This window comes from Solenopsis invicta, chromosome 4, assembly GCF_016802725.1.
Source record: "Solenopsis invicta isolate M01_SB chromosome 4, UNIL_Sinv_3.0, whole genome shotgun sequence".
NCBI lineage: Eukaryota > Metazoa > Arthropoda > Insecta > Hymenoptera > Formicidae > Solenopsis > Solenopsis invicta.
This window is the reverse complement of record NC_052667.1, coordinates 8101995-8127793: the sequence shown is the minus strand read 5'-3', so window position 1 is coordinate 8127793 and position 25799 is coordinate 8101995. Positions and strand designations below refer to the sequence as shown.

The 25799-nt window shown below is 33.1% G+C and overlaps 4 protein-coding genes across 9 annotated transcripts; 2 read left to right on the top strand and 2 right to left on the bottom strand.

Moving 5' to 3' along the window:
- Positions 1-91: 91 nt before the first annotated feature.
- LOC105205598 (dolichyl-diphosphooligosaccharide--protein glycosyltransferase subunit STT3B) lies at positions 92-8318 on the top strand. Of its 4 annotated transcripts, none has more exons than XM_011175001.3 (7): positions 92-637; positions 1732-2430; positions 3813-4123; positions 4202-4736; positions 5664-6125; positions 6237-6327; positions 8122-8318. In XM_011175001.3, the coding sequence occupies exons 1-7, from the start codon at positions 351-353 to the stop codon at positions 8122-8124; spliced, it is 2388 nt and encodes a 795-aa protein (XP_011173303.1). In that variant the 5' UTR covers positions 92-350; the 3' UTR covers positions 8125-8318. The 4 variants fall into 4 exon arrangements, with proteins under 4 accessions (XP_011173303.1, XP_011173302.1, XP_025995482.1 ...); XM_011175000.3 differs by lacking the exon at positions 8122-8318 and adding an exon at positions 6460-7647; XM_026139697.2 differs by lacking the exon at positions 8122-8318 and adding an exon at positions 6454-7647.
- Positions 8319-12510: 4192 nt separating this feature from the next.
- On the top strand, positions 12511-17273 carry LOC105205599 (INO80 complex subunit D). The gene is made up of 3 exons (XM_011175002.3): positions 12511-12719; positions 13259-14670; positions 14775-17273. The coding sequence occupies exons 2-3, from the start codon at positions 13290-13292 to the stop codon at positions 14939-14941; spliced, it is 1548 nt and encodes a 515-aa protein (XP_011173304.1). The 5' UTR covers positions 12511-12719; positions 13259-13289; the 3' UTR covers positions 14942-17273.
- Positions 15979-23320, bottom strand: LOC105205610. 3 transcript variants are annotated; one of them, XM_039448809.1, is made up of 7 exons: positions 23125-23320; positions 22873-23042; positions 21512-21644; positions 20164-20665; positions 19079-19288; positions 18286-18518; positions 15979-17717 (listed from the first exon to the last, which is right to left on the bottom strand). In XM_039448809.1, exons 2-7 carry the CDS (start codon positions 22926-22928, stop codon positions 17529-17531), a joined length of 1323 nt encoding a protein of 440 aa, XP_039304743.1. In that variant the 5' UTR covers positions 22929-23042; positions 23125-23320; the 3' UTR covers positions 15979-17528. The 3 variants fall into 3 exon arrangements, with proteins under 3 accessions (XP_039304743.1, XP_039304744.1, XP_039304745.1); XM_039448810.1 differs by having other exon boundaries at positions 22867-23320; XM_039448811.1 differs by having other exon boundaries at positions 22973-23320.
- LOC105192950 (39S ribosomal protein L9, mitochondrial) lies at positions 23251-24854 on the bottom strand. The gene is made up of 3 exons (XM_039447965.1): positions 24759-24854; positions 23359-24041; positions 23251-23260 (listed from the first exon to the last, which is right to left on the bottom strand). Exons 1-3 carry the CDS (start codon positions 24852-24854, stop codon positions 23251-23253), a joined length of 789 nt encoding a protein of 262 aa, XP_039303899.1.
- Positions 24855-25799: the final 945 nt, after the last annotated feature.

Genomic DNA, 25799 nt, shown 5'->3' with positions numbered 1-25799 from the left:
AAATTAAATGGACTCGAAGCATCGGTGAGCAGCGCATGTTTGAACACACCGACTTCCTGTCTACTGCTGCGCTCTGGTGCGGACTGCGGATTCCGCACTTGCCGCGGTGGAAGTCATGGTTAACACGTAGCCGGCGTTCGACGTGTCCTAGCCTCCCAGAGTTCAGGGGTGCAGCGAGACATTTGATAATTCGTTGCGCGCCGCTCTCGACTCGCGCAACGGGAGTTCGCGGGCGTTCTCCGGTGCACATATGGCGAACGCCACGTTGTAAGGTGTCGATATACACGCGGATATACACGGTGTCTCACGTCTAGCGCGCTCGTGGTAGCCGCGAGGAGCAACGGGAGAACATGTTGCCGAACAAATCGTCATCGTCGTCGTCATCCCAGCAGCAACAGCAAATATCCCCGTCGTCTTCTTCGTCGACGTCATCTTCGTCGTCGGCCAACGCGAAGGTCATGTTCCCTGACAAGAGGTCGTCGACCAAGCAGATGAAATCCTCCACGCTGACGAACGCTGCTGGCCTCAGCTCTCTCATCACCTTCACCGTTCTCCTGCTCGCTTGGATCTCGGGCTTCGCCTCAAGACTCTTCGCGGTCATACGCTTCGAGAGCATCATACACGAGTTTGATCCCTGGTACGTACCCGACGTACGCGCGTTCGACGCGACGGCCACGGTCGTGAAGTCTCGTCGACAACCCTATGTTATCATATCGCAAAGAGATGATAAATGCTCGTATTATTTTTCCATTATGTAACGAAGATAGTGAATAAATGCTTTGAGTTTAGTTGGAGACACATGGAGAAAAATGTATGGATTGAAAAATGTCAAATTATAATTCGTATTTCTATCTTAAATTGGCATTAAAACCTGTTTTATTTTTTTCTATTATACATGCACTGATTTAGTTTGCTATAAGCAAATGGCTTTAAATCTATTTTATTTTTTTTATTACTTGTATATTGATTAATTTTATCAAGTAGATGATTTTGAATTTTTAAAATTTTTTCTATTTTTTTGGGCCATGTGTTGATTTTGAAAAAAAATGACATCAAAATCTATTTTTTTATTTTTTCTATTATTTACACATTGATTTATTTTGATAAGGAAATGACATTAGAATCTATTTTTTCTCCTATTGCATATACATTATTTATTATTAGAAAATAGTATTAAAATCTGTTTTATATATTTTTTATTACTTATACATTGATTTGTTTTGATAAGTAAAATGGCATTAAAAGCCATTTTATATATTTTTTATTATCCAGGCATTGATTTGTTTTGATAAATAAATGGTATTCAAAACTATTTTGTTTTTTCTTTTTTTTTTAATTATCCACACATTGATTTATTTTGATAAGTAAATGACATTAAAATACATTTTATTTCTTTTGTTCACATGTTGATTTATTTTGATAACAAACTAGCATTAAAATTAATTTTATTTTTTTTATTATTCACACGTTAATTTATTTTGATAAGGAAATGGAAATAAAATCCATTTTATTTTGTTTTTTTGTTTATACATTGATTTATTTTGAAAATAACATTAAAATTTAATTTCTATTTTCTATTGTTTATACATTGATTTTTTTTTATGTAAATGACATTTTAAAAGCCATTTTATTTTTTATTGCACATGCATTGATTTGTTTTTATAAGTAAATGACATAAAAAAATGTTTAGCTTATTGACGACAAAATGTGATAAATGTATCTTGAATTCAGGTTCAACTACAGAGCGACAGCGTACATGGTACAACATGGATTCTACAATTTTTTAAACTGGTTTGATGAACGAGCTTGGTACCCGTTGGGCCGAATCGTCGGCGGTACCGTCTATCCTGGACTTATGATAACATCTGGCTCGATACACTATATACTGCACTCCCTCAACATACCAGTGCATATAAGAGACATATGTGTATTCTTAGCTCCAATTTTTAGTGGCCTTACTGCCATATCTACATATTTATTAACGAAGGAAATATGGAGTGCCGGGGCCGGCTTGTTTGCCGCTTGCTTCATCGCCATTGTACCCGGCTACATTTCGCGATCCGTAGCCGGCAGTTACGACAATGAGGGAATTGCGATTTTTGCGTTGCAAATCACGTACTATCTTTGGGTTAAATCAGTCAAGACTGGCTCAATCTTCTGGGCAAGTGTAACCGCCCTGTCTTACTTCTATATGGTATCGGCATGGGGAGGCTACGTGTTCATCATCAATTTGATTCCACTTCATGTGTTTGCCTTGCTGGTTCTGAATCGCTTTAGCAATCGGTTGTTCACCAGCTATACTACGTTTTATGTTCTTGGACTTTTACTGAGTATGCAAATACCATTCGTTGGTTTTCAACCGATTAGAACTTCCGAACATATGGCGGCGAGTGGTGTATTTGGTCTTATAATCTTCGTAGCAGCCTTTAGGTATGTACCATTTCTATCATGTTAATTTGTTTACTGTTCAGGGTTGGCATGATTTCACTTTTCTGGCGTAAAGTCTATGCTAGTAATAACAATTTTTTTAGAAAAAAAACGCAAAAATAGATTTCTTCTTAAAATGATAAAATGAATAACAAACAATAAGAAAGATTAAAAGAAATTTTTGCAACTTAAACTTTACCCAAAATAAAATCCCTAATAGGAATTGATATAGCAAATAAATTTTGTTTTAAGAATAATATATAGATGCTTTCTATTTATTGAATAATAAATAGAAGCATCTATATAGATAAAAAATTTAATTTTGTTGCTGTTTTCTCATTAAACTAAAAATTAATATAAAATTTAGCAGCATTTATATCTCAAAATTTTTTGTTAAAAAAAAGTATTTTACAAATTATTTAGAATTAAAAAAGAATTTTTATAAGATTTCATTATTATTAATTTGTTACTATTTTTATTTTTTTTTATGTAGTAGTGATTAGTGTTTTATGATTTATTAATTAAAGCAAAAATATTTTTTTACATAAAATTATGTAAATATATTTTAGTTTTACATATGCACATATAGTAGTTTTACCAGTTTTATGGTAATATTAATCAATTTATAGTTTTTATTACTTTATTTTATTGAATAAAATCTGAAACAATAAAAATTGATATGTATAAGTTTTTTCCATCCATTGAACTTTTTTAGGCCAACTCTGTCATTATCGCATTATTTTAATCTACAGCATTCATTGTACAACTATGTATTAAAATGTGTTCAATATAGACTATTAACGTATTTATCTGACTTTTTAACTCTCAATTGCAATACAAAAGCATAAATATTAATAAAATTTCAATATATTCTACTGTGTCTCTTAAATAATTCAATGACTGATAAAACTGACTTTTGTGCAAATTGACAATCATAAAAGGTAAATTAGAGATAAAGAGTTGAAAGTCCATTCCTAACAAACCAAAAAGTAGAAATAGAATAGACTAAGGCCCCGTTGTTCCACCTTTTGGTAAGTATCAAGTAAATTTAACTGTTAAATCTATGTATTTGCATAGATTTACCTAACAGTTAAATTTACTTGATACTTACCAAAAGATGGAACAACCAAGCCTAAAAGACTTAAGTTACATATTTTAATTATGAATATTCACTATTTATTATTATATTTAAACGATGTCAAATAATGTTTATGTAGTTATTTGAATTATGAAAATTTTATTTGCATTGTTCTACAACTACTGATATTTGTAATATAAAAATTTAGATCTGTGTTTATATAGTATATTTTTTATTAGAATAATTAATGATTTTTGAAATGCATTATACATTGCAGTGTTATTCACGATGATTTTTCTAATTCCAGATACTTAAGAACTGTACTTACCAAGTCTGAGATGAAGTATTTTGGTGGTGTAGTAGCTGTAACAACCGTTATACTCCTATTAGTTTTGATCGTCTTAACGTACGCTGGCATCGTCGCTCCCTGGAGCGGAAGATTTTATTCATTGTGGGATACCGGTTATGCCAAGATACATATCCCTATAATAGCATCTGTGTCGGAACATCAGCCAACAACTTGGTTCAGCTTTTTCTTTGATTTGCACGTTCTTGTCGCATTGTTCCCTGTTGGTCTTTGGTATTGCATTACACACGTCAATGACGAGCGTGTCTTTGGTAAGAATCCGTACGATAAAAGTACATTTTAGGATAAAATGTTATTAATTGTAACTAACATTTGTACTCTTCTTGCAGTCGTACTGTACGCCATAAGTGCCGTTTATTTTGCCGGTGTAATGGTAAGACTCATGTTAACCTTGACTCCGGTGGTGTGTATGCTGGCTGGAGTTGCCGTAAGCAGACTCGTGGAACTGTTCCTTAAAGAAGAGGATAGAGACGGAAATAACGGTAGTGAGAGCAACGAGGAGAGCGAGGAAGAAAGAGAGAGAAGTCCTGGCAGAGCATTGTATGACAAAGCCGGTAAACTTCGTAGAATGAAGCACGAAAGATCAAAGGGCAACGGTGACGGATTAGGCCCTAATCTTCGTAATGTCGTCGTTATCGGCATGCTGATGCTGCTGATGATGTTTACCGTGCACTGCACGTGGGTGACTAGCAATGCCTACTCCAGCCCATCTATCGTGTTGGCATCCTACAGTAACGACGGCGGCCGAGCTATACTGGACGATTTTCGAGAGGCTTACTATTGGTTAGCCCAGAACACCGCCAATGACGCTAGAGTCATGAGTTGGTGGGATTACGGATACCAGATTGCTGGTATGGCTAACAGGTACGACGCTATATATATATATATATAAAAGTATGTATACAGCTGGAAAATTTGAGTTAAATTTAACATGTAAAGCATCTCCCCAAAACTATTCAAATTTTTGTATTACTTTAGTACAAGATAAATATGTAAGAAAGTAACATCAATATTACACACAAAATTAACATAAAAATGTAACTCTTTGATACAATTTGGAAACAGGGTGTGGAAATATTTTTTCAATAAAATTAACATTTATATGTTGACACGTATATTTTTTTCATTTAGCTTAAATTTAATTTTTAAACTATATTATTTTTTGTTATTTTTTATTCGTTCATAAATTGTGTTATTTTAATACTAACCAATGTTAAAAATCAATTTAATATGTTTAAATAACACAACCATATTATGTTAAATTAACACTTGGATATGTTAAAAATGCAACATTTTAACAAAGATTAGTTTCAACATAATACAAAATGTTTTATATTATGTAAAAGAGAATTTATTTACTTCAGAGCTTATTTATTTTTTGGCTAAAAGGGTTTATAATTTTTCTTAACCACTCACTTGCGTCCATACCCAACTTCTTGATGATTATCTTGATGATTAATTAATATCTGTCATAGCCTGATTTCGTTTATACAATCTTTCTTTTATTAGTTTACCTAACATATCCTTTGATATCTGTAATTTAAGTTGTATTACATTTTCTTATCACATTGTTATAATATTGCTAAAGATTTTTTATCCTATGCTTTTCGTCTTTATCTTTTATGTCTTTTCTCTTCTTCAACTCCTTATTTCCTCCCTGCTTTTCTCCCTTTCTCTCTTCGCAATTATTTTAGTAGTTATCTTTTACCATATCTAAATCTTTACCCTACTATATATTTTTTTCTTAATGTATTTAAAATCAATTTGACATTGTTACGTTCTCTTTTACAGAACCACTCTCGTGGACAATAATACATGGAATAATTCGCACATAGCTCTAGTCGGTAAGGCGATGAGCTCGAATGAAAGTGCTGCTTATGAGATTATGACGTCCCTGGACGTGGATTACGTATTGATCATCTTTGGTGGGATGATTGGGTATTCCGGTGACGATATCAACAAATTCTTATGGATGGTCCGTATCGCCGAGGGCGAACATCCCCAAGACATTCGCGAGAGTGATTATTTCACCGAGAGGGGAGAGTTCCGTGTGGATTCCGAGGGTTCCCCAACTCTGCTGAACTCGCTAATGTACAAGCTGAGTTATTACCGATTCGGGGACGTTAAAATAGACTATCGGTCGCCTTACGGTTTTGATCGTACTCGTAATGCGGAAATAGGCAATAAGAACTTCCAGTTAACGTATCTGGAAGAAGCTTACACCACTGAGCACTGGCTTGTTAGGATTTACAGGTGAATAACATTTACATTATCTTTCACTTATAATTTATCTCAAATTATATCATTGTTTTTCTGTTGTCGCCTTAGTCCCGCATTAACATTAATCTCGAAATGTGTTCGTAGGGTGAAGAAACCAGCGGAGTTTAATAGACCAAGAATTCCGATCTCCGAACGAGTTATCACGCGCCGCGCGAATTCGTATATTAGTAAAAAGGTTGGTATGCATATATATATTTACGGTTTCATGCTAAGAATGATACATATTTTTTTTTATACATGAAATTTCTTCGTATCGTTTCGCTGTTTTTATCATTACACAATGATTGATCTGGAAACGTAGTTGAAGTTATGGGGGGTCGGGCATTGATGTTTCAGACCGCAAAGCGTAAGCGAGGTTTCATAAAAGGCCGGCCAGTTGTTATTAAAGGACAGAAACCTCAACGACGAACAACGTAACGAAGATCCGCTGACTATTTCATAAACAATTTGCAAATACAACTTTTGTAATAAAAGAATTACCGTCCCTTGGATCTACCACAAAACTATACCTCGAACTAAGAATTTAATGTCGTCAGAAACAGGTTCAACCGACTTGAAGAGTAGAATATTCCAATAATTACAGTTTTCATCTCTCCAGAACGGGTTGACAGATTGGTGGTTTTCGAATCTTCTTTTTCTCATTGTGTGTGTGTTGTATGTATTTGATTCAAACGCATATTGCATTGTTATCCATCTTTCATTTATATCATTTTTCGTTAAATCTTCAATTGTTTATTATCACATAATTACTCCATTTATTAATAGCAAACATTTTTTTTTTCAAATTACCACGCAGATCACACACGCAACTATCTCCAATATATTTAAGTCAATATATTTCTACAAACATATTCATTACAGCGAGTCACAAACATTTTTTTTTTCTTCCGTTTAGAGGAATTAAATTCTTTGTTTAATAATATTTCCACGAACCAATTGTGCATTTAATAGTTAATGATGTAAAATAACTTGAAATTTATTTGTTATCGAACAACAATTGTATGGAGATCTCATGTAAATCGAGACTCGCGTAAGGTATCCTACTTAGTGTACACACGCGTTTATGTTACATAATACGTTTTAATATATTACACGGTATTGCGCTGGACGGGGGTTTGTCAAAATAAGCAGACTTCTGCCGATTTTTAACCAGAACACATGAGGAACGATCGAGTCATGTGTACACAGTTTGTTGTATAGCACCTTGTTGAAAGATAAACATTTGTGATAACATAGTGTTGTTATTTACAAAATACGTAATTGAAACGTGAGTCTAATTTAATTTCCGTTTCACCTAATTAGGGAAAGGCTTTTCGGGAATATAAATTAAATGTACATTGTACATACAGATTTTTGTGTTTTTTATACATACAATGCAAAGGAATTCTAAATTATGTTACACGAAGTACTACGCGGCTCAGCAATTTTCATTAATTATGTAATCTCTATAAATTTTGATAAATGATATATAAAAACGTAATATATATTAATAACATAATATACGTATAATTGCAAACATATTGTTCGCGAATGTATCATTTATTGGTGAAACTTGTGTAATTTCTTCGAGATTTGAACAATTTTAATTCGACAAGAGGAAAAATGTCGAATATTATCGAGCTATGCATCAACAGATGGGGATGACGTTAAAAATCTTTTGTAAGTTGACTTACCAAATTTTTCCTGAACATATACTTGATAATTTCATATTTAAGCGAGAAGCAATTAATTTAGTCTTATTACATAACGGCCACTAAATTATGAATCCCGGATAATTAATTCTTGTGACGGACTACGGCTTTGTCGAAACTGATAACGGAATCGAAACTTTCCGTACTTAATTGCTGCAATCAAATTATCTTCAAGTCACATTTAATACGAATACAAGTAGCACGATAAGCGTATTCCAAAAGAAAAGTAAGAAAAAGAGACATCGAGATCATCAAATAATATACGTTTTTCTTTTCAGTGACGTTTTTCATCAACTGCACAAAAGTTCGAAATGATTCATGGAACAATCGTACAGGATGACTGTCACATTTGAACGTGAATCACACGGTTGATGTTTATATAATTAAATCCATTGTTTTTCTCTGCTAATCGGATCATAAAAGGTAAGAATAAAATAAAAGAGAACTACATAATGAAACATCGTGGAGAAAAAAAGGGAGGAAGATAAGACATTCGGTTTAAAAAGAATGAAATGTTTGTTCTTTATAGCGGTACATTTCCTGTATTTGAAATGAAGTGCTTAATTGGACGTCAGAGAAATAAATAGAAATACGCGATATTAATCATAACGCGATTTTATTTTTTTGAATTGCAATGCAAAATGCAACTGGTAAAATCGCCAATATGGTTTAAAATCATCTTTATAATGAAGTACTCATTCATTGAATATTTGTAAAAAATAAAAGAATTTTATAAATAATTTTAAAATTTTTAAATGTTTATTTCTTTTTAAAGTGATGACTTAGAAATTTTATTATATTCATATTGCTTTAAATTACATAAAAAAATTAAAACAACATGTTCATACACGTCAATTAAAAAAATTCGTGTTTACGATATAAAATAACATTCAATTTAAAAAAATTGTACTTGCGGTACAAAAATATATAAAATTCAAAAATTACTCGCGATGAAAATTGCTCGTCTCTAGAGACAACAGAATATTTAATTAACGGAAAAACCTGAAAGTTTACCTTTCAGGAACTTTATTCTTGACAATTATGTTTTAGTTTACATTGTATACATTGTATAAATTATTTATATTTTACGAGTAAACGCTTAATCTTGAAAAATTTTCCAGTCTTATCTCGAATTTGGAATATTTTTTTAAAAAATCTAAGAATTTTTTACAAATTTGAGTCACAACCTGGCTAAAGAGGAAACAAAAAAAAATGTAAAAAGTTTAGCTACAAAAGACAAACAATAGATCTATTCCTATCTCTTGTAGTTGTGCCACATTATACTTCCCCGAAATCAGGGCGTAAAGTGTAATTTACATTATGTGTACACAATATAAACTACATGAACTATATTTAGCGTGTCATCTATATAAACCATAATCAATGGAGCATAGAAGATCCAGATTTTATTAGAAATAGTGAAAATTATTTCCATTTCTTTATTTTTAATAAAAAACAGGGCAAATGAGAATTAAGCGCTGTAGGTGTGCTTAACACGGTTCTTCAAATTATTTAAAAAGTAAAACCTGTAAAAATTGATTAATACATTGTGATGTTAATTAACTTATATATTATTATTCAGTTGAAGTTAACATTAAATAAAAATTGTCCGAACATTTCTCATTTTCAACGATAAGATATTGGAGATAAACGCTCACGCGTAACTTCATGTGGTGATGATTATTCTCTCAAATATTTCTACTTGGGATGCGTCGTTCATATACGATTATAATCGCGTGATGACAAGTAGGTAACAATAACCAGTAGAGCCCTGCGCAATGGAATAAGATATTAGGAATAAGAATAAAAATTTTAGAATCATTTCTTCAATGAATATAATGCACAATAAATATTAATAAGATATGTAACACATAAATGTGTTATATGAAACACAACATAATTTATTATTTATAATGTAATATTTATTGAGGAAGTTGATTTTAAAACTTTAATTCCTATTCCTAATATCTAATATTCTTCCATTGTGCACAGGGTCAACGTAATAAATAACAAGACATTACACGAAATAAATAACAAGAATTACACTAATAAAAATAAATTAACTAAATGATCAGCTCACCATACAAAATTGAAAGAAAATATATCGAACAAATGGCCGAATATTTTACTCGTAATATAGTAGCACTTGGTAAACTTAATAATGTTTATAATTAAAACAAAACCCTTTGAGTAAAAATTAATTAGTCAATAAAATTATACTATGTGTATTAACAGTTATTTTGAATTTTTTAATATTAAAGATATATTGCAATTTTTTAACAATTTTATAACTTTATTACTTTTTCTTTATTGATCTTAGTGAAAATTTCTCTTAAAATATTTCATATAATTTTTCAGAATTTTTTAAAATTTCTCTGTATAATTTAGAGAAGGGGGTAGTGAAATATCATTATGTGTGTTTTCTTAAAATAATTCAGCAAATATTAATACACAATTCTTATCAATACCAGTTTATTATCAATAGAGTTCTACTAATCACCTTATAGGTAGAAGTTTATTAGGTACACATAGAAGAAATATAATTTACTGAAAGGGAAAAAAAGATGAATTTGTGAATTAAATAACAGGAGGTCGCGGAATACTAACAACTAATGTCATAAAAGGCACTTTTAATTACAAATGGGTGATCCTGCGATGGCTGCAGTAGATTACTAAATGCCACAAAACAAGGATTTATAAACATTTTATAAAATTTTTAATAATTTTTTGGCTTAAAAATAACTTTAAAATAATTTCTTTACTTGTAGTAAGCGTTATGTAACATCAAGATTTTAGTCACAAGAGCACGGTCATATGCTTGTAATGCGAATGGCTCAAACTCTTTCAATATACAACTTTATATATTAAATTCAATTACATTATGGAGAGTTACATTTAAGGTTTCTAGCTAGACCAAAGTTCAAAAATTTTAATACTTAACATGGTTCTCAAAATTATTTAAAAAGTAAAACCTGTAAAAATCTCTGTTAAATCTCTGTTAATCTCTATAAAATTAGAATTCAGTTTTTATAAAAATATAGTAAACACTATAATGACCAGCAACCATCCTATAAATGTCTAAATAACTGTAACAAAATAATTTTAGTGATTGTTCTTGGAATTAAATGCAAATATGAGATATAGTATCTCCTACTGCTCTACTTCTATCTCACAATTTCCATCTTCTCTATAATTTTCTTGTATTTTTTATGCAAATTGGAATATTTGTTAGAAATGTCTATAAATATCTATAATTTCTATTAAAATCTGATAAAGTTTAAAGTTTCTTTCCAGAAATTATAAAAATCTTCGAATATTTCAGAATTTGTATAAAAATTAAAAAAAGATGGACTTTTCTCAGTATTTTCTAAAAATATTCCAATTTGCAGAAAAATTCCGATTAAAATTTTCACTAGGTGAATTATCTAACTTATAATAATTTACATTGCCTGTATCGTCAAGACGAAAATTCGTGTAAATAATACATAAATAATCTATGTAGACGTAATCTTGAAATTTACGGCACAACTCTGAAATGAAACAGGTAAATAACTGGACGCTGGAGGAAGAGAGAGAGAAAGAGAGAGGGGCTGAAAACCTACGAAAAGTTCAAAGAACAAATTTCATAATTTCATATTCGCACGTGCTTCCTGACAATTCCCCGATGTTTTAAAGTTTTAGGCACGAAGCAACGCCAACATAGTTGGACGAGTCATTTTCGCAATAACTGATGATAGTGATGATTCATGCAAACGAACGAGGAAAGCAAAGTCTCGGATTTGACGATTTTTGATGGTCGTCAAGTCGGGCGATTCACGGACAATTCATGCAACGGAGTCCGACGACGACGGGAAGACGGCCGATTCGTCGGTTAGAACAGATCTCCGCGTATTCTCCTTTCTCAACATTCCTTCTAGAGCGCGAGACACTCGTAGACACGCCGAGGAAACGTCTCCGAAAGGAAAGAAAAATTATTCGCAGGGAGGTCGTACAGGTTATGTTCTACGTAGCGCGGAAGGACTTCCTCGCCACGTGGCGCGGCTCCTTGGTCGCCGTGTGTTCTGTTCGCGGCGCCGTCCGGAATTAATCCGGGCGCCGTCGAATCCGCGGCGGCTACCGACCACGCAGACCTCAGGGATTTTTCGCCCGGAGCCCCCGCCGTGGGGGCTGGCCCGTGCACCGTGCCGCGCCGCAGCCGCCATTTTGCTGCCCCCGCACCGTCTGACATGTCTTTCTAATGTTATTATCGACGGACGTCGCAAAATTTTACGCGTGAGACCGCGTCGTATGTGCCGCCCGTGGTGAGCGAGTCCGCACGCACCGGGGCAGGAAGCTTGTGCCGCGGCCGTTTCAGCTGGACGTCTCGCCCGCGCCGTCTTGGTCCCTCGTCGGGGAGCGATCTCGTGCCAGTGTCGTCCCAACCTCGATCCTCTCTCGAGTTGAGCCGTCGTTGTCGTCGAGAGAACGAGCTTGGTGGTTGGACACGGTGCCTACGATCGCAAGCGCGAGAGTATGCCGCATCCCTCCCGGGAACACTTTCCATCGTCTCGCTGAATCCGCCGAGCTGTCTCAGCCGCTTGACGTGAGCGAGAACCTAACCTAAAAAGGAGGTAGGCGGGCAAAAAACAGGCAGGAAGGAGAGAAGCTCGTTCGTTGCGCGCGTGTTCGTTGCGCGCGTGTGCCCATGCTAACGGCGGGGAGATCATCCTCCGGTGATATGGCCACGCTCCCGGCCGCGGGATCCTTGAAGCGTGCCATCCTGGCAGTGCTGCACACCGACCCGACGTCCGCCCAACGCGCGACGACAACGACGACGCAGCAGTTGCAGTCGCTTGGACATGTGTAGGACACGCTTGGTGTAGAACTACTATGCGAGGCAAGGATCATTTTTGTCCTGATCTAGCCATGGACTAAGTTCACGCTTGCTGCTCGAACCAGGGAACCCGCGCGTCAAGAGTAGCGATGTTGACGATGCGAGTCGAGTATTAAACTTTGTACTCTGTAGTCATTGAATCGTTTTGTAGGCCTCCCGTTAGACTAAAGCAAATTTTATGACTCGTTTGTAATTGTCTAGAGGAAAAGTATACTTTAATGTAACGTATCGATATACTCAAGTGTGACTGGTGTATCGCACAATCTAGCCTTTAATTTATTGACCCTTTGTATAGTGTAGAACGTACTGTTCATACGAATACGCTTGGATTTTTTCTTTTTATTTACTTTTTTTTTGCTAACTCGGGAATGGCAAACGTCTGTGATATGACACAAAACATATTTTTTAAATATTTTTCGAGTACAGTCTCAGTATTATGTTCTCAATTGATGGTGCGGCTTGTACTTGGATTTTGGCACATAGCGTGAATTAAGTTTGCTCTAGATAGGAAGAAAGTTGATTTGGAGGATTTGAGAATGCAGGTGGAACAGATCTGGACAGAAGCGGCAATCAATGAAGGTCCCAATTTCCGAAAACTCAAACATGGACAATAAATTGAAGTTTTCGGATCGCTTGAAGGCTTTGCTGAAAACCGAGGCACATCAAGATGTTGATCCGTACATTTTCAGTGAGCCGGAACCATTTGCCACGGCAGCGGGGAGAAATGCCACGGTGGTTCCGCCGACTAATCCCGAAGTGATGCAAAGTTGCAAGAACAACAGGTCAAAGGGAAAATGCGTGAAGCAGAGGATAAAAGTGGCATCTGTGCCTCCTGTGGCAGGCTACAATATTGTCGGGGTCAATGCCACGGTGAAAGAAACGAGCGTTGAAGACGGCATTCGGGGGAATCTGGATCATAAATTTTCTAATCTAGTTCAACGTAAGCAGCGGCACATTGAAAATCTGCGGAGACTGAGATCCAGGAGGCAAAGTCGAGACCACACGTTGTTGTACTATCCGAGGGCTGGGGACGAGATATCCGACAGTGATTCGAGCGGAGACGAGATGACGATCTATCAGCACCACTGGTTCTCCAACGGCGAATCCGCCGCGTCGCTAAATCGGGCGGCTCGACTGTCTCAGCTGCGATCGCAGCTGCAACGACAGTTGTTGCAGCTACGTATCGACGGGGCCGATGCTGAGGTTGTGCTGCGGCACAGGGTCAAATATTTGCTAGAGGCCGCCTGCAAGGATCCTGCATCTACCGCGCGAGCTCTGAGCGACTCTCCGAGTACCAGTAAAAAGTTGCTCAATGGACCCCTGCTAGTTGGCGGCCCATGCGGGGCAGAAGGATGTCAACAGACGTCTTTGCCTTGCACCCGGCATTGCTCCCGCCACATTATGTTGAACGGAGATCAGCTTTTATTTGAGCATTGCACTGCCAAGTTTAGTGACAACACACAGTGTTGTGTTCCTGTGTTTGATGTCGCGCACGAATTGCCTCTTTGCCCGGAACACGCGCGAAAGAGGGACAATTATCACCGTAAAATCCAAGAATCCAAACCAAAGAAAGCTCGTAAAAAGCCAGCCTCCCCCCCTATCCCAGCGAAGCCTAAACCCAAGTCCAAGCCGAAGAAGCGCAAACGACCGCCCTCGAATAAAATAGAGACTACTAAGGTTGCTGCGCTGATGCAGGAGGAGAGTCATTATATGAGCCAAATAAACTGTAGTGAAAACCATACCAAGATGTTGAACAATCTGAATGTTCCCCAAGGAAGTTCAAATTCGTCTAACTTAAATCTAGGATTGGGATTGGGTTCCCTTGGTCTGAGCGGGGGACTCAAAGTCGAACTTGGGGACAATGAAGTTTTTGCTTCCTTGGATTCTGCTGAGCATGACTTTGGCAATGTGCTCAACAACTTGCCTCCGGATGCTTTTAACGACTTATTTATCGGTAATTGCAATATCCTCTGATATTCTGTATTTTGTAAATTCTGAGATTTTATAGAAAACTATTTATTTATTTCGTAAGTTAATGTAGAATGTTTTAATTTATAGAGGGTAGAAACGGAGATTATGAGCCGTCGAGAGAGGAAGAGGAGGAATTGCAACGGGCTTTGGAAGAAGTTGACAAGGATGTACGAAATTTGGAGAGGATGGGGCAGACACATGGACTTTTAGAGCCGGCTTTACTCGCCCAGCTTATGTCGGACATTGCCTCGTAGCCCCACCAATCCTAATGTAATAATTTTTCGAAGATGGATTCGTGCGTGTTCCTTGTAACGTAGAAAGAAATACTGTTTTGTGTCTATGCTGCTAAACGTAAGATTGCGTTATAGACTGTTGTTACGTAGCCACGCAAGTCCGAGATAATGGCAGGGATTGACATACAGAAAGTAACAAATGAAACAAAAAAATGAAAAAAAACTAGCAAATTTATGAATTTAGTGTAAACAGCATCGGGTACAATACCACAGGTAGGTTTATGTCGAAGTAGCACTGTAAAAAAACAACCGAGAATTCCATCCTTTTTGACAAATAATCACGGACATTCTACGTCATTATATTATATGCAATATATTTGTAGCTTATTTGCAGATACTTTGACCTGCACTTGACAAATTTGCTTAGGAAAAATTGTTATAGCTGCAATTAATACATGCAATCATTTTGGTGGATAACAAAATGAATTAGTGGAAGGGGGGTAAGGAGTTCACACAAATCGTTCAAACTAGATTCCAACACGCGCGCGAGCTAGACGAGATGCGTAGTTTTCATTTTTATATACGGTTTGTTTTTATTGAAACGCAAGTAGCAAGAATTTTCTCTAAATTGCGCTAATAATAGCTCCCGTATTTATTGAACTACACGTAATGTTTAGCTAATTACTGATTACTCAATTAATAGGTACAAAGGTATTTTTATGACTGATTTGTAATGATTTTATCTGTTAATCGATTATGTAATAGCAACTGGGAGAAACATACTGGTTTACGTAAAACTGAAACTTAACTCAACAAATTAAAGTACAGAACAATTGGAGTCAAACGACATAATATTTGAAAGAAATATTTGATGTTCGTATATAACTTTGTATATATTATATATACATCAACGTATATATCATTCTTATATTAGAGCAAATTGTCGTAAAATTATTTCTTCATTTGCAGAATGTAAAAATTGGTACTTGCACTATTCTTCCAATGGCGAAAGTATACAGTAAAGAATTATGAATTTGGGATATACATCTTACGCTATGTCATCCTTCAAGAATATATTATTTGAATTTAATTTAAATAAAATACATTTTTTCACAAATTAATTTTCATTGTAAAACCTTGTGTAGAATATGTTTATACAAATACACGACTGAGAATTTATATTAAAAAAACACATATGTCTACATAAATATATGTAATATGTAGTGTATATAATCATGTTTTTTTTCATCATTCAATTGCAGTAATCAACAGTTAAATGATTACATTTACGAAATAATGTTATATTAAAACTATGTGCATAATCAATATTGTCACTTTGTCCATTCTGTATTATATTCATGTAGACAAATGTTCAGCGACGTAATAAAGTTAGCTATAATATCTAAGCGAAAAGTAAAACTTAGCAAAAAGTGCCGAAAAACTTTTCATTTTTCAACATTGTTACCGAATGTGCAACACGCTTTACAGCCTTATAAATGACGACAATGACACGCTGTGTATTAGCTAAAGTAAAGAGGAAACTTGTTATTACGTATATTTTTTCGTGAGAATATTTCAATAATTATTTGAAAAGATCTTTTTCTTTTTATGAGGAATATAATGGCACAGATTCTGAAAATAAAACTAGATCGGCGTGAATGGCTGAATTGTTTACTGCCATCTGACTTCTAAAGTACCACACAATATACAGCACACTGTCATAAATGTCCGCGTGTAATACTAGTAATGTAAAACGAACGCAAAATACTGTGAATTATTATAATGTCGATACATATCGTAACAGCGAGACGGAACGGAAAACTATCATACATTACGCAATTTTAGCTACTGATGAAGCAAAACATTTATAAAAAGTTCATTACATGTGTATGTGCAATGACTGGGACAAATGTTTATAAAATCTGGTTTTTATTATCAAAATCATTGTGCCAAACATTGAGACATCTCTCTTTTTTTCTCTCTTTTATATTGCGATATAATGCGTGTCACTTGTTCAAGGGTCGCACTGGAGCAAAGCGCATTTTAAGTAACGAACGTTTAGTCGAGCGTGAGCGATTGCAAAAAAAAAAGCGCAGACAGTTTATTGTATGTAGATGCAAATGGAGACGGGATAATTTGCAGGACGACCCCTCACATTGGGGATTAAATTAACATCGCATGTATTGTTACTACGTATATAGCGGTAGATTAGGTGCGGTAATTATTTATGGACAGGACAATGCCGAATTTAATCGTAACGCATTGCTTGATGTACCTATATGTGTATCTTCTTGTAAAATATCAGCATTATTACTCTCGATTAGGCATCAGCAATTATAATAAGCATATTTTTTACATTGTGTTATAGCGTTCAGTTTATATTCATCCTTGTCGTTCACATCCTAACGTTAATGTCGCGGCTTCACGGAACAAATGGATTCTTTCTGGCGTATTTTATTTTTATATCGATAGATAAGAATCAAAAATATTGTATTTATTAATTACCCTTTTCGATACTTGAATCTAAAATTTATCCATAATAATATATGTAAATATCGTTAATTTTTTGCGAAAGTCTCATCACATACATGTAAGATTTCTTCTATATTCAGTCTAAGGTTTTCGCTATAGAGTAAGAGTCAATCGCTTCGCGTTTACGTCGTTTTATCTCTCGAAGAATCCACTTTATCCGGGCTTTTTCACGAATCTTGTCGTATCTCTCATTCGCCTCTTGAATCTCCTTCACTGGGAATTCTTCGATTAATTCGGGCAAACTTTCAATCTCTATGACTTGTTCCTTTGTATCACGAAACAAAAATATTTCAGAAATTTGATCTTTCTACTTATCTAATTTAAGTTTTTATACTTCTGTGTACCCAGGGTTGAGTGAGTTAATATTTGCTTTTTAACTAAATTAAAGTTAATGACTTATAAAATTAATTTAGCTATGTTCAATTGCACGAACCAAAACAAAGTTAAAATTTAAGATTAAATTAAGTTAAAAGTAAATTTTGAAAAATATTTATTATATATCGAATTATAGAATGTCACGTTTTAAAATTAGATTACTCCAAAAATAATAAGATAATAGATTAGTTAAATTTAATGTGGAAATAATTGGATTTAGTAAATAAATAAATTCAATATTTTATTTGTAAATTAAATTTATATGATATAATATAGAAATATTGATTTTATATGGAAATGTACAGATTAATTTTTATCTTAGAAAAGAGATAATAAGTTAAAGTTTAGGTATTTTAGAAATAATTATTTGAAATTAAAATTAAAGTTTAAAATGATTAACCTTTAACTTTTTAACTTTTACTATCCAACCCTGTGTATCAGAGCGTTAGGACGCTTACCAAAAGTTTAGGTATGAAGATACTCCTTCGCGTCTCTAGCCATTTTTCGATTTCTGTTGGTTCCGCCGGCTTCTCTTCTGGTTCGTACGGCATTAACATTATGTCGTAATCTGAACGATTATGGCCTAGTATTCCTATTTTAAGCCCCAACTGAGATAGCAGCTCCTCATCGACGAGAAGAGCGTTCCTTAGGTAGGCGATTTTTGGATGGTGCACATCGATATCTACCACTCCTTTAAATGGACGTATGAACAATATATTTTTGCTACGCAAGAGATACACAGCTCCGTTGTGCATATATATATCATAATTTAGAAATAGACTAAGGATGATTTAAATCAAATTCCGATTAATTTATGAAATTATACTTGTACCTATTGTATCTATTAGATAAAATCAATTTTTTGTTATTTAACATATACATAGAAAAAAATTAGATTAGAGACAACAAATTACATAGCAGAAATTTTGTTTAAGCAATGTGCCAATTGAATTAATTACAGATTAAGTTAATCGAAGTTTGATTGAAACTGTCCTGTATATGCTATTTCTATAGATTCTCACTTTCTAAATATTCTGAGACACTTTTTAAATGTCGTAGAGTCAAAAATCCTTCGAAAATTGCACAAGCTCAATTTTTATTCTATAGGAATGAATTTTTCTTTTTATTAAAAATGCAAATCACTTTTCACTTTTTTAGAGTGATGTTTTTTACTCTACGATATTTAGAGAGTACTATTTCCATAAATCACTCTAAATGTAATATACTATTTCTATAAATATTATATATCACCTAACGATAAAAGACGATAGTCGCAATCCGCGTACATCAGTTCGCGAGGCAAGGGGGAATTTCTGAGTAATTTTCGACTTTTTAACGTCGTCTTAGGACCGTGCAGTATACGTATATCGTCCTCAAGCATGTCCTTAATAAGCTGGCTGCCGCTTTGTCTTTGCGCGGTGTTGTACGCTTCGGTTCGGAGCAACCTATGCAGCTCCAGCTCTGTGAAATAGCGATGATCAGTTCCTAAAGCATTTTATGAACATTGTGCATTATTGTGTAATAACATACAATGTTCATAGCACTACTGGATTGATATACGATGTTCATAGTGCAATATCCCTTGTACAACAATAATGTAATTGTAAGATTTGGAACATTGTACAGAGAAAAGAATTTTTTCTTAGAATTTACTTTAAAAATTATAAGACAACGTGGCCTTCGAATTTCTTCTACGGTTTAGCAAAATGTAGTAAATTTAACTAAATTATTTTAACAATAATTAAATACCATATAAAGTATTTCATATTACAGAACAGTTTGATTAAAATTATTAGGATTTAACCAAATTTTACTAAAATTTTATTAAAGTTTACTTAGGGTACAGTAAAATGTTTCGAAGTTCATGTTATCTCATAACTGGTGAAAATTTTTTTCAGAATTTTTATACAAATTGGAACATTTTTTTAGAAATATTAAGAAAATTTACATTTTTTCTTAGAATTAATTGTTTATATATGTATGCGAAATATTCTCATATTTTTCTCATCCTGTAATTTCTAAAAAAATACTTTAAACTTTTTCACATTTTATAAGAATTTATCAAAAATTATAAAATAAGAAATCTTGAGATATCTCAAAATTCATATATGTATACATATATGTATACATATAACAAAATGTAGAAACTTTCTCAATATATTTGAAAAGTGTTTCAATTCGTAAAATACGTAAAAAATTTGCAAAATTTTCTAAAAAAATTATTAAATTATACAGAAATTTTGAAAAATTTTGAGAAAAATTTTCAACAAGGCTACCCAAAATTTTGAAGGTAAATTTTAAGGAAAAATTTTCTTCGTGCACACTTTTCGTCGTACCGATTAAGGTATAATGTTTGCGCTGCAATGCTATCCATACGATTCGATGAGCTACGCTTATCAATGCTTCATAGATCCGCAGGTCCTTCTCGCCCTGTGATTGCGTAGCCGTGCGTTTCGCTCCGGTCATCATATGATGATAGCGGGGTCCGTCCCGGCAGCCCAGCAGTAGGTCCACGTACTCTCTGCCCAAGACGCAGCGTAGGGCATGCAGCTCGTCGGCGTAGCGAGATCTGTGCCCGCGTGCCAAAGGATTCGGTGCCTTTCTCATGGTGGCCGCCCGCTCCTGCACCAGGTCTTCCCATATCTCCACGTAGCGTTGGAAGTAGATGATTAGTGCCCTCAGAAATCGGTCGACGACCGATAGGTGGAGAAAGTTTATGAACTGCGGGCTAACGGATGTTACGAGGAGAAAGAGCACGAGGTCTTTGATGTCCTGCAGGATAATGATGTCTGGCTCATCCGGTGTCACTTTTCGCAAATAATGCTTCCGAAATCTGAGCTGTAATCGGACAATTACGGTGTTCTCTTTTTAATATCAAGGTGAACATTTTTCTTAAAAATTTTGTATAAGTTTTAAAATTTTTCAAAATTTCTGTATAATTTTATAACTTTATAGAAAATTTCTCAGATTTTTTTTACGAATTGAAACACTTCAGAAATGTTGAGAAATATCTTTTCTAAAATTCATCAAAATTTTCTATATAATTTTATAACTTTTTAGAAAATTTTGCCAATATTTTATATTTTACTAATTGGAATATTTTTCAGAAATGTTGAAAAAGTTTTTATATCTATATATAAATATATATATATATATCTATATATAAATATATATATATATATATATATATATATATGAATTTTTTTAAAATATCCCAAGATTTCTCATTCTAATAAAATCTGAATTGTATAAATTCTTATAAAATCTGAGAAAAAGTATTTTTTTAGAAATTTTTTATATTTTTTTATAAAATGAGTAATCTTAAAATATTTCAGAATTCACACACCATATATATATATATATATATATATATATATATATGTTTAACAATATATAAGTGAACAAGTCTAAAAAAATGTAAACCTTTTCAGTATTTCTAAAAAATGTTCCAATTCGTACAAAAATTTTGAGAAAAATATTCACCAGTATATATAATTCTGAAATATTCTAAGATCTCTCATCCTATAATTTCTGATGAAATCTTAAAAAGTTTAAAGTATTTTTTAAAAATTATAAGATGAGAAATTTTAGAAATTTTAAAATATTTCAAAATTTACTTTTATATATGAAAATTTCTAAGATTTCTAAGATGAATGAAAAATTTAGCTCTGCTTCAGTCTTCACCTTCTCACTGTCATTTAACATTTCTCGGTAGTACAGAATTAAATAAGCGTGTGGGCAATAAATCTTCGACGTTTCGACGGCGGTTGTCCGTTTCTTTCCTCGCTTCGCTTGCTCATCCTCTGCCTTTGCCGCACTGATCAATGCAACAGGAATTTACATGGATAAAAGGATTCGCGAAATCTTTCTTTCGCGTTGATTAATGTCTAGCATTTTTCGAACAGTTAAATTAAAACTCCAGTTATGAAAACTATGTATAAAAAAAATATAGAGAAATTCATCGAATAGAATAAAAATATATGATATTTAGGAAAATATATTTTATATTCAGAAAATATATTGTATCATAATTTGAAGATTAAAACACATTTTATAATGATCGATGCTGATTAGCAGAGTTGAATAGTAATTAGTTAAATAGTTGCAAATTAAATAATAAAGTTAAAAAGTTAATAACTTACCCGAGTTAACTTTAAATAATTTCATTTTTAATTTTAACTAGTTATTTTTAAAACACGTTTTAATTCATTAATTTTCTTCCTAAATAAAAAATTTATCTTATGTAAGAGAGAAAGAGAGAGAGAGAGAGAGAGAGAAAAGAAAAAAATATATTCTAACATAAACAATATTTGTTATTTTATATAAATTTAATTTATAAATAAAATATTAAAAATTTGTTTGATGATCCATATTAAGTATAATTGTTTTGAGTAATTTAATTGTAAAAATTACAAATTTCTAATTTAATAATATATTTAAAAAAAAAATTAATTTTACTTAATTTAATTTTAACGTAACTAAATTAATTTTAAAGCCCATTAACTTTAACTTAATTTAGTTAAAAAAAATGTTAACGTATCCAATTTTGCTAATTTGTCACAAATATATTATAGATATATAAATGTAATATATTTTCCATAAATTAAAAATATTTCATTTCATGTACGTGTATATTTTGGGTTAGCTTCTTGGCATTAGAAAATAAAATAAAGCTTTTTTTAGGATACTTTAATCATGATAATTTTTTTCGGAATATTGAAAAACATGACGTACTTAATTTCTTCGTGATATTATGTCATATATTTATCATTTCGTGCTATTATGTATGATATATTATTACAGTATTCGTAACAAATGTTTCTAAAACAGATTTATTTTGATTATTATATTTTTGCGTATAAAATATAAAGATATTTCGAAAGTCCCTAGAGCAAAAACTAAGGCATTTGGCGTTTTGTGTTCATGAGGAATTTTAATCAGTTTGACATAAACTACAAAATAGTAAAATTTAAAGCAAATCGACCGAAACTCTTTCTATAAGATTTGTGCAAGGTTTTTTTGAATTTTTTTAGAATTACCTTTACCTCGATAAAAGTAATCCCTCCGAAATTTCATCCCACACGAAATGCCTCTCGCCCATAACGAGCTATCATATTATAGTATACAGTATAGATGATACCATACAGAGCTTTTTGGTTTCACAGTAGATTTCCAGGTTATCAGTTTCTAGAAATAGACACTCTCCATCTAATCACTGTGAAGGTATAACAGAGTCAAATTATTGATTCTAGGAAAATATAGTTCTACATGCAAGTATATATACTTCAGGCACTTACTAGACTGCCAAATTGGAACTATAGTTATAATCTTATTGCAGGATTCTCTCTCGCACGTCAAAAGAATGTAATCATCATATAGAGACGAACGATCATAATGATTATGTAGAATTCAAGATACCTAAATTAAGAGTCTCTAAGAAATGAATACATTTTTATTTCCTGTTAAGCGCTATTTATTTACATTATAGTATAATATATTATAAATCCAATTCTTTTTTCTCCTTTTCTGACAAGAAAGAAGGAAGGGAGTCTAAAATCGCTTTGTCTTCGGGAAATATCGGCTCGCCCGGTTGCTTCCAAAACTCAATGTTGATCTGCGAGGACTTATCTGGTGTCCAATGATGCAGAACGCACCGCACCTTCACCTGCTCACGATTATTGATCGTGAGCGTCACGTAGAACTCCTTTCCCTCAAAATCCAAGTTTGGTCCGGATATCGGTTTCTCTGGCATCGTTATAGCATCCTCCGGTAGGTGGACGCCCGCCTTGCGAAACGTCGCCTTTATGTGCCATTTCTCAAGTGTCCACGGCACATCCTTCGACATCACAATGAATATCCGCTTTTTCGACAGATACTTCATCGTTTTCTCCACTGTGGCGGAGCTGAACGGCGTGTCGTCCCCCTGATCCGTTGCCATTTTCTTATACTTCTCAATGTTCTCGGGTGTGGCGTAGTCCGCCAGTCTTGGCAGCAAAAGTTTCACATACGCTTCCGTCGGATGCATGGTCACTTGAGTACCTATGTTGCCGAGTCCTGCCACATACTGTGTCAAAATCAAATCAAGTGGCTTCTTCCTTCTTGTGTTTGTATCCTCAACCAAATCGTAAACAAAATGTCTTGATTTGAAAGGATGGGGCTTGGAATTCTTTTTGTGAAGAGGCACTGGATATCTTCTCTTAAGAACAAAAGTGTTCTGTAAAAATATAAAAACAAATAAATATACAGAACAATTTAATAATCTACATGTATAGGAATTTATCAAACTCTAGAAAATCATAGAACATATACACACACCATATGCAGTAAGTGTAAAAGATATATTTGTTTACAGAACATTTTTTTATATTTTTTTAGAAAAAAAAACGTTAATTAGCAATTTATTAATAACAAACATAAAATAAAGTTTTAAAAAAATAATGCTCAGTAAAAAATTTTTTTAAGAACTTTTATATGAATCTAAATATTTTTCAAAAATACTAAGAAAATCTGTACATCTATTTATAAATTTTTTATATATAATTTCTGAAATATCATAAGATTTTTACAATTTTTTAGTTCATAATTTCAGATAAAATTTTATAAAATATAAAAAAATTTAAAATATTTTTAAAAATTATGAAAAAAATTATAGAAATTTTATCATATTTTAGAATTCGTATGTATATATATATATATATATATATATATATATATATATATATATATATATATATATACATATATATGAAATTCTGTAGGAAAGATGTAAACTTTCTCAACATTTCTAAAGTGTTCAAACTTGAATAAAAAATCTGAGAAATTTTCTAAAAAGATAAATTGTACAGAAATTATTAAAAATTCTGAGAAATTTTCACCAAAATCCTTTGTACAAATACTTTTTACACTCACTGAGAATGTTAAAAGCAATTACCCGTGTTTGTTGTGCTAAATAATCCACATTGCTGGATGAAGTGGGCGTCGCCAAAGCCTTTACATGATTTATTAATAATCTTGGAAATTTCAACATATTTATTGTTCACTTTTGCTCCGTTCTTAGAAACCTCTATTCAATAATCATAGATGAGACAGTAGAAGGATTTCGAGGAGGTTCCACTAGATAGTGGATAGGTTCAGATTATAATCCTTGAGAAGTTATATAGCATAAAATCCTTGTTTGTTAACTTTGACGTATTTTCAATATTTGCTTGTGTTTTCTTTTCGATCCTAACAATTCAAAACATAATTTATGTAAACTTAACCTATTCGATTCAAACAGAAAATAAAGTTATTATTACATAATATCAAAATAAGCATGGTAATGTTTAACTTAACACTTATAATTATTAAATGTACTCTTTTACGGAAGAATTTACATCATTTTACCTATTTTTTTAGGGAACGCTAGACAGCAAAAGAGGTTAGTTAAATAATTCAATTTGTCGTTGACATTAGAATTGATTGCCAACTACTTTGCGGCCATTATGTATTTAGATTCTTAGAAAACTAGAAACTTTTATGTTTATTTAAAACTGTGGCAAATACACATTTATTTTTTAAATATCGCTTATAATTTTAACATAACCTATTCACGACGCCGACTCGGAACCATCGGAACCATGATGTAAGCATGATGTAAGAAGAAAGGTGAAACAAGTAACCAGATGCGCAGTAGACCATACTCTAGACCAATCAGAACTGGGTCCAAATTTTGAGATTCAATATGGCTACGGCTGCGGTACTGGGACGTATGTATACTTGTATTTATACGTGAATCTGAGATAATTGGTGAATCGAAGAAATTCAAAGCTACTTAAAAAAAGAAGAACGTGAAGGTAAGGTTGAGACTTTGTACATTAATGAAAATTGTGATTTCAAATTTTTTAAACTTGGATTAGAAGAAATTTGGAAAGTTATAAGAATGAGCTTATGTGTAGGGCTAAATTGTTATATTTCATGTTTATAACAACAGTGT

Coding starts and splice junctions, on each gene's coding strand:
- LOC105205598 (XM_011174999.3), top strand. CDS start 351: ATGTTGCCGAACAAATCGTCATCGTCGTCGTCATCCCAGCAGCAACAG. Junction 638..1,731: donor ATACACGAGTTTGATCCCTG/GTACGTACCCGA, acceptor TCTTGAATTCAG/GTTCAACTACAGAGCGACAG. Junction 6,328..6,488: donor ATTCGTATATTAGTAAAAAG/GTTGGTATGCAT, acceptor TTGATGTTTCAG/ACCGCAAAGCGTAAGCGAGG.
- LOC105205599 (XM_011175002.3), top strand. CDS start 13,290: ATGAAGGTCCCAATTTCCGAAAACTCAAACATGGACAATAAATTGAAG. Junction 14,671..14,774: donor TTTTAACGACTTATTTATCG/GTAATTGCAATA, acceptor TTTAATTTATAG/AGGGTAGAAACGGAGATTAT.
- LOC105205610 (XM_039448809.1), bottom strand. CDS start 22,928: ATGGGCGAGAGGCATTTCGTGTGGGATGAAATTTCGGAGGGATTACTT. Junction 21,645..22,872: donor GAGGGATTACTTTTATCGAG/GTAAAGGTAATT, acceptor TGCATTGATCAG/TGCGGCAAAGGCAGAGGATG. Junction 18,519..19,078: donor CTATCGTCTTTTATCGTTAG/GTGATATATAAT, acceptor GTCCATTTAAAG/GAGTGGTAGATATCGATGTG.
- LOC105192950 (XM_039447965.1), bottom strand. CDS start 24,854: ATGTTGAAATTTCCAAGATTATTAATAAATCATGTAAAGGCTTTGGCG. Junction 24,042..24,758: donor ATTTAGCACAACAAACACGG/GTAATTGCTTTT, acceptor ATATTTTTACAG/AACACTTTTGTTCTTAAGAG.